The sequence below is a fragment of the Meles meles genome, chromosome 18 (assembly GCF_922984935.1).
Source record: "Meles meles chromosome 18, mMelMel3.1 paternal haplotype, whole genome shotgun sequence".
In the NCBI taxonomy this organism is placed as follows: Eukaryota; Metazoa; Chordata; class Mammalia; order Carnivora; family Mustelidae; genus Meles; species Meles meles.
Window position 1 is genome coordinate 39,694,745 of NC_060083.1, and position 13,164 is coordinate 39,707,908.

The 13,164-nt window shown below is 48.6% G+C and overlaps 1 protein-coding gene across 2 annotated transcripts in view; it reads right to left on the reverse strand.

The window, feature by feature from the left end:
* Positions 1–6,848: 6,848 nt before the first annotated feature.
* B4GALNT2 (beta-1,4-N-acetyl-galactosaminyltransferase 2) overlaps positions 6,849–13,164 on the reverse strand; it is a 37,214-nt gene continuing 30,898 nt past the window's right edge. For both annotated transcript variants that reach the window (XM_045984846.1, XM_045984845.1), the window contains 4 exons: positions 11,343–11,530; positions 10,248–10,388; positions 8,056–8,275; positions 6,849–7,548 (listed from right to left, as the gene is read on the reverse strand). In XM_045984846.1, the coding sequence (XP_045840802.1) occupies positions 7,343–7,548; positions 8,056–8,275; positions 10,248–10,388; positions 11,343–11,530 (755 nt within the window). In that variant the 3' untranslated portion in view covers positions 6,849–7,342. The remainder of the gene's footprint in view (positions 7,549–8,055; positions 8,276–10,247; positions 10,389–11,342; positions 11,531–13,164) is intronic.

The following is a 13,164-nucleotide window of genomic DNA, read 5'->3' on the forward strand; positions in this document are numbered from 1 at the left end:
CAGTCTCTCCCCTCATCCCTCCCTCCCATGTCCCCTTTGGTTGGACTGTGAATTGCTCCGGGGTCAAGGCCCAAGACTGGCTGATTTATAAATGTGGCTAGCGCCGTACCAGAACTTAGGAGGGAGAAACATTCTTTTTTTTTTTTTTTTTTTTAAGATTTTATTTATTTATTTGACAGAGAGAGACACAGTGAGAGAGGGAACACAAACTGGCGGAGTGGGAGAGGGAGATGCAGGCTTCCCACTGAGCAGGGAGCCTGATGTGGGGCTCGATCCCAGGACGCTGGGATCACGACCTGGACTGAAGGCAGATGTCCAACGACTGAGCCATCCAGGTGCCCCAAGAACATTCTTTTTAACGTCACATTGGTTATTTTTGAGACAACAGAGAAAACAGAGACAATATGTCATCCCCCTGCCTGCCCATCACTCGTTTCTTTTAACATAAATCCGTAATGCATGACACCCCAGAGATGGCATCCCATGAAGGCTCTGAGCACAGACCCTCAGCCTCCACAAGGGAGCTCCTCACCCGTGGGGAAGTCTGGGCTCTGTGGGAGGCGGGGTTCACCTGGCTTCAGCCATCCCACCTGGGACTGAGGGCTAAACAAAGGCATAGGGTGGCCCAGAAAGTTTAATGAGGTCAGAGGTTAAGAAAAGACAGCTCAAGGGGCACCTAGGTGGCTCAGTGGGTTGAAGGCTCTGCCTTCGGCTCAGGTCATGATCCCAGTGTCCTGGGATCCAGCCCAACATCAGGCTCTCTGCTCAGCGGGGAGCCTACTTCCTCCTCTCTCTCTCTGCCTGCCTCTCTGCCTGCTTGTGATCTCTGTCTGTCAAATAAATAAATAAAATCTTTTAAAAAAAGAAAAGAAAAGACAGCTCAAGTCCGGGATTAGGAAGTTTCAAGGTATTCTCTCAAGTTTCCTGTGAGCTTGTAAATGGCTAGCGAATGGGACAATAAATAAGTACAATAATGCTTTGAGTGAAGTGGAAAGAATTCAGGGTCACTGTCAAATCCAAGTCAGTTTCCTTTATCCATGCTAATGCTGCTCACACCTAGCTGCAATAGAATCAGCCTTGCTCAAGGACAATACAATGTGTCCTTGCCACACAGGACAGATGACATGGGCCACAAATCCCCTATTTTGCCTTGGGAGCCCCAACTATGCCAGACAAGCCATAAGCACTACCTTGTGCCAGGTGACATGTGAGGCCCCGAGTCTCTGAGCGTCCCGCCCCGCCCCGCCCCTGCTCTGGGCTTGGCATTACAGAGGCTCTGACCTGGCAATCTGGCTGCTTACTTTCTTTGAACAAAGCAGCATCTACATTTTATCCTTTTTTTGAAGGTTTTCACTTTCTCCTCTTAAAATAATTATTTTATCTTTTCAGATTATAAAGATGAAGCATTTATTATGGAAAATGTAGAAAATACAGCACAGCAGAAAGAATTTTAAGTAACTACAATTCCAACACACACTTTTTTTTTTTAAATTTTATTTATTAATTTTGACAGAGAGAGATCACAAGTAGGCAGAGAGGCAGGCAGAGAGAGTGAGAGGGAAGCAGGCTCCCTTCAGTGCAGAGAGCCCGACGTGGGACTCAATCCCAGGACCCTGAGATCATGACCTGAGCCGAAAGCAGCGGCTTAAACCACTGAGCCACCCAGGCGCCCCCAACACACACTTTTTAACAGATTATTTTCTTCAGTAATCTCTCCACCCAATGTGGGGCTCGAACCCACGAACCTGAGATCAAGAGTTCCACGTTCTTCGGGCTGAGCCAGCCAGGCCCTCCCCAACAAGCACCTTTGACACTTGATTTTTTTTTTTTTTTCCACTTTCTGTTTTAAAATCCATTTTTATGGGCGCCTGGGTGGCTCAGTGGGTTAAGCCGCTGCCTTCGGCTCAGGTCATGATCTCAGGGTCCTGGGATCGAGTCCCGCATCGGGCTCTCTGCTCAGCAGGGAGCCTGTTTCCCTCTCTCTCTACCTACCTCTCTGCCGACTTGTGATCTCTCTCTGCCAAATAAATAAATAATCTTTAAAAAAAAAATCCATTTTTATGTAGTCTTCATTGTAAAATTTTGTGTTCTGCTTTTGTGCTTAATATAACAATGACGTTACTTAAAAACCTTGTTTCTTAAAAAAAAAACAAACACCTTGTTTTTTCTTTCCTTAAAAAGTTTAAAGTATTATGTGAGTAATACATGAGCACAATACAAAATTCACAAGGTATAAAAGGAAATGCACAGACAAAACTTCTTGCCTATAATTTTTTTTAAAGATTTTATTTATTTATTTGACAGACAGAGATCACAAGTAGGCAGAGAGGCAGGCAGAGAGAGGAGGAAGCAGGCTCCCCGCTGAGCAGAGAGCCGGACGTGGGACGTGGGGCTCGATCCTAGGACCCTGGGATCATGACCTGAGCCAAAGCAGAGGCTTTAACCCACTGAGCCACCCAGGCACCCCTTGACTATAATTTTTTAAAAAGATTTTATTTATTTATTTGAGAGAGAGAATGAGTGCAAGCAGGGGGAGCAGCAGAGAGAGAGGGAGAAGCAGGCTCCCCACTGAGCAGGCAGCCTGATGTGAGACTCCATCCTCGGACCCCAGGATCATGACCTGAGCTGAGGGCAGACGTCCGAAGGACAGAGCCACCCACGCACCACTTGACTATAATTTTCTGCTCTCTGAGGCAATTTCTGATGCTCTCCTTCTAGAGATATTTTATCCTTACACAAATATACATGAATATGCATACTCCTTTCTTTTTCCCACCTTTAAAAAAGTAAGCCTTATGCCCAATGTGGGGATTGAACTCTCAACCCTGAGATCAGGAGTCTTATGCTTCACTCACTGAGCAGCCAGGCACCCATATTCCTTTTCTTTTAAAAAGTAGAAACACTGGGGGCACCTGGGTGGCTCAGTGGGTTAAAGCCTCTGCCTTCAGCTCAGGTCATGATCCCAGGGTCCTGGGATGGAGCCCTGCATCTCTGCTCAGCGGGGAGCCTGCTTCCCCCCAAACCCCGCCTACTTGTGATCTCTGTCTGTCAAATAAATAAATAAAATCTTAAAAAAAAAAAAAAAGTAGAAACACTGCACTTTGTTTTACTCACTTAGCACTGGATCTTGAAGACTGTTCCATAATAGAACAAAAATTTAATTAAATGGTATTTTATTGAGATGTCATTTATATAAAGTAAGCACAAAGCATTTCCCTGATAGCTAATGATGTTGAACTTCTTTTTTACATGCTCCCTAGCCATTTGGATGTCTTCTTTTCTAAGTGCTTCTTCAAGTATTTTGCCCATTTAGAACAACTGCCCTTATCTTACTGATTTATAGGAATTCTTTATATATCTGGGATATGCATCCTTTTGCCAAATATTTGTATTACAGATCTTTTCTTTTCCCAGTCTGTAGCTTTCCTTTCTTTCTTTAATATTTTATTTATTTATTTGCCAGTGAGAAGAGGAACACAAGCAGGGGGAGTGGGAGAGAGAAAGCAGGCTTCTCTTCGGGCGGGGAGCCAGATGCCCGATGCAGGGTTCGATCCCAGGACCATGGGAACATGACCCGAGCCGAAGGCAGACCCTTTAACAACTGAGCCACCCAGGCGCCCCTTCTTTTCACTTTCTTAATAGTGTCCTTTGATTGGCAGAAGGCTTTAGTTTAATTTCAACCAAATCAAATATATCCTTTTGTTCTCCTTTTATGAGTCATGCCTTCTGTGTCCTTGCATGCAGAGAGCTGGGATCCTTTGCCAAGCACACGGGATAGGAGAGGGACAGATTATTCAGTTACATAATTAAAACTTTGGTAATCTCTTGGTAAAATTTCAAGTGGGATAAGAGACATACAGTTTGTATAGGAGACTTGTTTGAAGCCAGAGCAGAAAGGCCGAAGGGCATGAGGCCGGCTGGAGCATCTAGGTGAAGGATTAAGAAAAAGAAGAGCCCGGGCACTTGAGTGACCCAGAAGGTTAAACCTCTCCCTTCGTTTAGGTCATGATCCCAGAGTCCTGGGATGGAGCACTGCATTGGGCTCCCAGCTTTGAGGAGAGCCTGCTTCTCCCTCTCCCTCTGTCTACTGCTCTCCTTGCTTGTGCCCTCTGTCAAATAAATAAATAAAATCTTTAAAAATAAATTTTAGGAGCGCCTGGGTGGCTCAGTGGATTAAAGCTTCTGCCTTCGGCTCAGGTCATGATCCCAGGGTCCTGGGATCGAGGCCTACATCGGGCTCTCTGCTTGGCGGGGAGTCTGCTTCCTCCTCTCTCTCTGTCTGCCTCTCTGCCTACTTGTGATCTCTGTCAAACATATAATTAAAGAATCTTTTAAAAAATTTAATTTAAAAAAAAGAAAGAAAAAGAGCTGCATTCAGATATGACTCCTCTGTGAAGGTCATTCGATATACGGTTGAGTGGAAGAGATGGGGTAGAGACAGCGACCAACTGGGAAATGGGTGATTCTGAAACTTGCTGGTGTCCAGAAGAGACTATGTGCCTATCAAGACTCTAGAGTATCAAGAATGAGAACTGGTAGGAAAAAATCAGCGTGCTGGCATGTTAGTGATTTCCTGCAGTAGTCTTTAGGATGGTCCCATAAGGAAGGCAAGCTTCAGGCTGAGGTGCCTGTTTTAAAGCAGGTGTAATACGGTTTCTTTAAGAGTGGCTTGCAATCTGGGGCGCCTGGGTGGCTCAGCGGGTTAAAGCCTTTGCCTTCAGCTCAGGTCATGATCCCGGGGTCCTGGGATCTCTGCTTGTCTGGGAGCCTGCTTCCTCCTCTCTCTCTGCCTGCATCTCTGCCTACTTGTAATCTCTATCTGTCAAATAAATAAATCTTTAAAAAAAAAAAAAGAGTGGCTTGCAATCCTAGCTTCCTGGAAGTCCTGCAATTTGGAGCCTTGCTGGTTCAGAAGAGCTTAATTCTCTACCCCAAGAGAAAGCACCAAGGGAGACAGGAGACTTAGCAGGAGACCAGGTTAAGCAAAAGACCAGCCCGTTTACACTGCGATGTTTTCATCATTTTCTGCGCACAAAGAGGAAAAGCCTGGGAGCAAAGAGCCGATTATAGTCTTTTTGTCCTTCAGAGGAAGGTTTTGAACAGCCTCAAGGCAGAAGCCATTTAACTGAGTGCCAGAGGGTAAAGGAGGGTAAAGGTTACCAGAACGGGTTTCCCAGTCTCAAAGACTACGTCTAGGGAAGATTTCTGAAATTGGCTGGAAATGACAGAAAAACCTCTTAAGTTTTAAGGAATTGCTAATAAGATTCATTAGCAATTCAATTCCCTTAAAAATCTTACTTATAACTTCCAGTGAGTTTTACCTCCTGCGGCCATCCCTGGGCACGCGAAGGGCACTAACAGGAAGTGGGCAGATAAAGCTTTGACAGGCCACAGAAGGGTCACCCTGCCCCAGGACCACTCAGATGGGGATATGGACGATAATGGACAAGGGCACCCCTCCTTGAGAGAAGAACCTGGAACTGCCAGATGGACTGAGCAAGGCACCCCCTCCACTTGCCAGGCTTGGAATCCCTGATCTTCCTCCTGATCTCAGCACACCTGTGATCTGCCCTACCTCTTTATCCCACCTGAGAACGTTTAACACAAGTTTAAACTTGGGACAAATCTCTGGTACTTGTAGGTAAAAGCATTCTAATAGATAACCTTTTCCTAGTGGCTTATATATACCTTTGGTCTATGAAAAATAAAAAACGGGGGCACCAGGGTGGCACAGTTAAGCCTCCGACTCTTGGTTTCAGTTCAGGTCCTGATCTCAGGGTCATGAGATCGAGCCCCGCCTCGGGCTCTGCGCTCAGCACGGAGTCTGCTTGAGTTTCTTTGTCCATCTCCCTCTGCCCCTCTCCCACTCCTGCTCTCTGTCAAATAAATAAATAAATCCAAATAACTATCCCGGGGTGGGCCTTTCCCCGGGTGGAGGAGAGAGTATCCAGAAGAAAGCTCATCCCGGTCCCATTTCCACTTTGGCCACACATGTCTGGTGGCCTGCAGGTTCCTCTTTGCTGAAAGTCACAGAAGCAGTTTTCAGTTTTCCTCTCCTGAGCAGGGAGCTGGGATCCTTTGTGGAATCCCGCAAAGGATGTGGAATGAGCCAGTATAGAGGAGACAGTGAGAGCAGGCTCTAGCTCCCCCTGGAGGCCCGTACGATGATTTACAGCAACTTGTCCTGGAATTTGGGGTTTGGCCAAAGTCTCAGGAAGGATGACTTCACTGTCCTTTACTATCACTTCCCTGTAAGGGATACTTCACTGTCCTGCAGTGTCCTGGAAGGAAACCCCTGTCGTCGGTCTGGTCCGGGCTGCTGGGTTTGTGTCTGAAATGCAAGACTGGAGGGAGGTCCGTGTGGCTCTCATCGTCTGTTTCCTGATTTTTGCTTCCAAACCACCCAAGGAGAAAACTTTTTAGTTACGCTTTTCTGTTTTGAAAACAGACAGGCACACAGAATGGTCGTATTATTCGGAACACTGTGGTTATAAGTAACAGGAGCCAACTCAAATTAGGTTAAGCAAAAAGGAAGAATTCTAAGGGTATAGTGTTTCACAAAATCCCAGGGCAGGACTGTAGCCAGACCTCAGGAAAGAACCAGAAGGCTGTCAGGAGGCTCTCATTTCAGCTCCTCTTTGTGCATATGTTGCCTTTTCTTTTTCTTTTTTTTTTCCTGGCTGAAGGCTGGCTGTCTCAGCTCCTGTCACATGGTGTAAGGGACATGGTGTAAGCTATCCACAGAGACTTGCTTTGCAGACCCAATTCCAATTTTTTAAAAGATTTTATTTATTTATTTGACAGTGAGAGACACAGCAAGAGAGGAAACACAAGCAGGGAGAGTGGGAGAAGGAGAAGCAGGCTTCCAGCCGAGCAGAGAACCCGATGCTGGGCTCCATCCCAGGACCCTGGGATCATGACCTGAGCCAAAGGCAGCGGCTTTAACCCACTGAGCCACCCAGGCGCCCCTAGAGAGGATATTTCTGACTACGATATCATTTCTCCCAAATAACCCTCAAAAACCCCACAGCCATTCCCAAGGAATGACTAAGGAAGCCAACCCATACTCTACTCTTTTGCAGGAGATCCAATAGGATTGTGCAGGTGTTCCGTAAACGACACTGCATCATACAAATAATGATTGTTATTGATGGGCTTCTGCCGCCCTTCTCGGGGATTGGTCCATTTCTAACGAGCCTCTGACAGGTATTTGTAGTAACTGAGCCCCACCCACTGGCTTGTCCTTGACAGCCTTCGTCTCATCAGGTGTCCCACCGCCAGTTCCGCTGTCTCAGGTACCCAACCCCAGTAAGCCTAGAGCTTTTCTGATGCCCAGGCACCTTCATGAAGAGCACTGGAGATGGTTCTTGAAGAAGTGGAGTGCCAGCTTGAACTGGACCTGTTCCTTGGTGTTGGTCCGGAATGCGCTGTATGTCTTCTCCAGTGCGCCCAGCTCCGGGTCGGTCACGGGAGACCGCGCCTGGTGACCTATGATCACTTCTGGACATGACCCCACGAGCAAGCTCCCGAGCCCGTCGATAAAGAACTCTGCCAAGAGAGGGAGAGCGCAAGCTTCAGCCAGAGACCCCGGGGGCCATATTCCAATTCTGGGGGGAGAGGCAGGTGGGGAAGGGTGCAGTGTGTACCCATGGGGAAGTTGAGCGTCAGGCAAAGCCCCCTGCCCAGGCTGATGAGTGGGAAGGAAATAAGCAAGCACATTTCTCCTAGTGTGGCCAGAGGGGCAGAGAGACCCAGATGAGCTCTCCAACTGGACAGAACAACAAACTCCAGAACTGAGGGAATCAGAGGGGAATGAGGGAGGGGCCAGAGCTGAGGGGAAGGGTGTCTCACAGGGGAGCAGCAGATGGGAGATAAGAAATCACAGTGAGGAAGAAGGGAGGCAAGAGAGACCCTGAGCTCCCTCATTGCGGGGGAAGGGAGAGAAACCCACTGTTGCTGGCAAGGACCACGATCAGTGACTCGCAGCTCTTGGAAAGGACAAACTCCCGAGGTTAGTCCACGGGCCAGCACCTTCCCCACTCAGCTTGTCCCCACCTGAGTGAGCCACCCGCTGTAGGCGGGGGTCAAAGCCAACTCTCTGGAGTCGCTCCGTGTGGGCTGCGAAGAAGTTGACGACGCCACTGGTCACCACGCAGCGGGGGAAGCCATCCAGGGGTCTGAAAGAGCCTGGCCTCCGGTGAAGACAGTCCCCATTCTGACTCTTCTCCAGCAACAGCTTAAACTGGAACACATTTCCAAGTACACTGCCACCTACCTAACCGGTGGGCAGAGAAAGGCATGTTAGAGAACCTAGACTTGATATCCACGTTGCCTCTGCCAGGAAGCCTTCCTGGACTGAACCTGAGTTACGACAAGAATCACACCCATTCTGTATCTACCCTCCATACTAGTCCTTGGATACTCTCTTGTTGCTGTTGTGGCCACAGTCTTCCAAACACCACGGCTAGGTCCCTTGATCTTTTCATCCTGCTCATCGCAGAAAATCTCCTTGGTAGGAGCAGAAAGCGCCAAGTCCAAAGGGCACACGACTCGGCTCCACTCACCCGACAGCAAGTTCACTCTTTCCAGAAGGTAGGTCACTCCCTTTCACGAGGAGCGGTGTTCGCGTGCAGACAAGCAGCAGTCTGCGTGCACACGGGTCCTTTTGTGGAGTCCCCACGGCCGGGTTTCTTGCAACAAGCCATGTGCCGTGTGTCTCAAGCTACCCTCCTCCCACTCCTCTGCTCCTAGCTCTCCTCCCTGAGCTGTCTGTCCACGCACTCACGGAAGATTTGTGCATTTCCACGTGTGAGCCCCAGCACAACAGGATGAGTCCTGGACCCTCATAATCCTCTGGGGTGGCTCTTAGTCCCCCGTCACTAGTTCCTTCCTTCTTTCTTTAGCAAAGAGACCCTCCGAGTTGTAAGTGGACTAAATGAAGAGCGCCAGCTACACCAGTAAAGACGGACTCTTCCCCACTTCCCTTGCGAGGTCTGACCATGTGTCTAGGTCCTGGCTGAAGGGATGTGAGTTAGAAGGGATGTTTGCAACTTCTCGCACATTCTGCAAAGACAAATGCTCGTCCTTCATGTTCTCGCCCCCTTTCTTCCAGCCACGCAGCTAAGGACCATGAGGACGGCGCAGCACTGAGGAGGGAAGGAGGCTGGTCCAGGAGGACCCTGGAAGCAAAGTCAAGGGCCAGCTTGGATTTTCACATGACGGGAGTTCTGCTTTCTACCTCACTGATGTACTGTGATCTGCTCTCTGGAAGAGTAGCCAGGAGATACCCTGGTCTTTCCTTTTTGTGTGTTTTTTTAAGGTTTTATTTATTGGACAGAGACAGTGGGAAAGGGAACACAAGCAGGGGGAGTGGGAGAGGGAAAAGCAGGCTTCCCGCTGAGCAGGGAGCCCAATGCGGGGTTCAATCCCAGGACCCTGGGATCACGACCTGAGCCAAAGGCAGACTCTTAACGACTGAGCCACCCAGGCGCCCTTAGCCAGGAGACATCTTAGTCACTACAGATGCCTTGGGGACTATCCTCCTGGAAGAGAGAACTGTGATCTCAATGCCACTGATTTTCTTATCTATTTTCTGTTTTTCTTTTTTTAAAAAACAGCTTTTATTGAGCTATCTTTGACACATTAAAATTGTACATATATTTTTAATCCTACATATTTAAGGTGTAGGACTTGATGTTTTAATATGTGTAGACATTGTGAAACCACAATCAAGCTAATTACCATATCCATCACCTGCATTGTAACCATTGTGCCCGTGGCCAGAAGACTGAAGATCTGTTCTCCTCACAGATTTCAAGAATACAATACACTATTATTAACTGTAGCTGCCTTTTTCTTTTCTATGTAGCAAATGACTCTTGAAGTTCTCATTCTTTTCTTTCTTCTTTTTTAAATGTCATGAGGGCTATGTGTGCTTTTTAAAACTTTGTACCATTTGCATTTTTTTTTTTTTACATCAACACACCATTTTAAAGACAGAACTGAGGGTTAATGTGGTGGGGGGGGGGATGTAATTTGCCTGAAGAAAAGAAAATTTGGAGGCAGAAGCCAAAACCACACAGCTGATTCCCACCGAGCTGTGCCTGCTTAGTCCTCTCCTGCCCCAGCCCTTCCCCCAACCCTCCCCCTCCTTCCCCTTCCCTCCCCTCTCCCCCTCCTCTTCCCCTTCCCTCTCCTGGCCAGCTCTACAGGTTGCAACTGGGGTGAAACTGGCCACTCTCCCTTACCACGTCCAATTCTGTTTTCTCGAGGACATCCACCAGCACCTCAATCTTGGTGTCACTGGTGAAGAGGAAATCGTCGTCCACCCAGAGAACGTATTTGGTGGTGACCTGAGAGATGGCCAGGTTCCTACCAGCAAACCAACCCTGTGGGTGGAATGAGGTCAGATCAGCAGTTGCCATCCCTGGTCACATTTTAGAATCACCTGGGAGCTTTCTAGGGGGGCGCCTGGGTGGCTCAGTGGGTTAAGCCTCTGCCTTCGGCTCAGGTCATGATCTCAGGGTCCTGGGATCGAGCCCCGCATCGGGCCCTCTGCTCAGTGGGGAGCCTGCTTCCCCTCTCTTCTCTGCCTACCTCTCTGCCTACTTGTGAGCTCTCTCTCTCTCTCTCTCTCTCTCTGTCAAATATAAAAAATCTTTAAAGAAAAAAAATAAAATAAATTCCCCACCGCCAGGCTGCACCCTAAACAGCGGTTGAAAACCACTGGGTTCAAGGGAACTCGTGTCTCAGAGACACGGGAGGAAGGACAGTGACTCCCTGAATCGAAGGCTGAAGCAGGGAAAGGCTAGAAGTTCTCCCTTGGTCCTAGGACCAGTGTGGAAGGATTGAAGTCCTTTTCACCCGAGTCTCTGTGGTTTCCTTCCATTTCCCCTGATGGTGCCTGGAAGGTGATGGAGGGTGGGGAGCTAAGGTTTGTATAATATCCATTTCCTTGTGTGTCCTGGAGGGAAGAGGGTGTGTGTGCAGGGGAGAGAGAGAAAGAGCAAGCCGCTAGCCTGGGAGGAATCCTAGGGATCACAAGTTTCTCTGCATGTCAGGAATCCCTAGAATGTCAGACATCTTAAGTCATGTAGAAGGACCTCAATTTATGTCCGTACCAAAGACAGATTAACCACTTCATCCATGCAGAAACGTGAGGGTGTTCCGATTTCCCTGTGAATTTGGAGTCAGCGAAGGGACGCAGAGGAAAGTCCCATCCCCTCTGCTCCGGCATCATGCCATCCTGGGAAAGCCACTCAAGCATCCCTATCGGGGTGGAACCTGACTCCGGGGCCCTCTTTCCTGAGACCCAGACACCTCCCCATGTGGGCGGGACGTACCTTCCCGAAGGGCATGGGGTAATACTCCACATGTTTGTCATTAATCTTCAGGGGCTCCTTGCTGTCATCGGCCACGATCACTGTCAAGTCTGGGTAGTACTCACGAAGGCTCCGGAGCATGGTCATGAGCTTGTGGGGACGGAGGAAGGTTTTGGTGGCAACGGTCACCAGGTCTCTGAGCTTCCTCTCTGGATGAGAAAGGATGGGGTGTCAGAGCTCTGCCTTTTGGGAAGTCTCACTGACTTGACTTGAGAAATCTGGTGATTTCTTTATGCCACGCCCTCGTGCCTCTCGTACACAGCACTTAGTAAGAGTTCGTTAGTCGGAACAGAAAATAAATGTATTTAAAACACAGCCAGCTTGGGGGTGCCTGGGTGGCTCAGTAGGTTAAAGCCTCTGCCTTCGGCTCAGGTCATGATCCCAGGGTCCTGGGATCAAGCCCCGCATCGGGCTCTGCTCAGCAGGGAGCCTGCTTCTTCCTCCCTCTCTCTGCCTGCCTCTGCCTACTTGTAATCTCTATCTGTCAAATAAATAAATAAAATCTTAAAAAAAAAACCAAACCCACAGCCAGCTTGTTGAAATTGTATGTGTCTTCTAGAATTTCTTTCCCTGGTTCTGTTGGCTTGACTATGCCATCTCCTCCCATTGGTGTGAATGCTTTGTCTTACCAAAACCATTTGGATCTTGCTGTCGTGTTAATACTAGGAATCGAGATGCACAGAGCTCTGCCCATCAAGGGGTTCAAGATCAGGGCCGGGGGAGGGGAGAAAAGATTTAAAGGACTTGAGACCTGCCCCCCACCCTCCGTCATCAGCTGTGCTCCCAGAGAGAAGCACACTTGGTCTCCCGGCTCAGGAAGACATCAGAGGAAGTAGGTCTACTGGGAGAGTGGAAGGTCTGGACCAGATAGTCCAGCTCAAGGCATGTGATCAATACAAAAATTTGGAAAAGGAACAGCTTTTCTGCAGAAAAGCCTTCATATGAATCAGCTGGAGCTGTGGTGTGTTTCTGGGGTTTAGTCACCAAACGTGGAGGCACGCCCGCTGACCGAGGCCGTGGGATGTCTGGGTGGGGCGGGCTCTGTTGGAGTCCATGCTGGCTGAAAGCCACAACCCTACCAGCGGCTTGTGGGCGAGTGCTCCAGAACCCCACGGCAGAGCTCCTTCTCAGAATGACAGAAGTCAGAAGTCCTTCCAGAATCCTCTTTTTAATACCTGTTGTACCATTACACTGGCTCCCCCCGGGGGCTGAGGGCATGAGGGAAAAATGACCGGTGGGAAGAGTCAAGTAAATTGTGCTCAAGGGCATGCCAAGTGAATCGTGTCCTCCCTTTTCTTGGGCCCCATGCCAAGTTGGGTTCTTTTGTTATAGTAAAGAGAGAAGCAGGAGCATGAATTACTAGAGGATGTGGTCAAGAATGGGGGGCTTCTGGCTAAGTTGGTGGTGTAGCTTTCTGTTTGAGAGTCCCTATTTTTTCCAAATATACAGCAACAATAAAAATACAAAGATAGAACGATGCACAAAAATACACATTACTTCCAAGGAATAAAACTAAAAATCAGTGAGCAGAGCTGGGACCTCCTGCATTCTGGGATCAGAAGTAACAGAGGAGGCTGATTCTGAAGGGTAATGGAATTAAGATATCTCACGGGATGCGTGGGTCCAGAGCCAGGCTTTTTGCTAGAAGTCACGGACTAGAGCTAGGCGGCACACCCTCCACCCCTCACCACTACCTGCCAGGCAAGGAACCCCACCCAGAACAGCCATCACCCCTGCACGCACCTCCAGGTGCAAACAGAAATGACACCACTTCACAGCCACG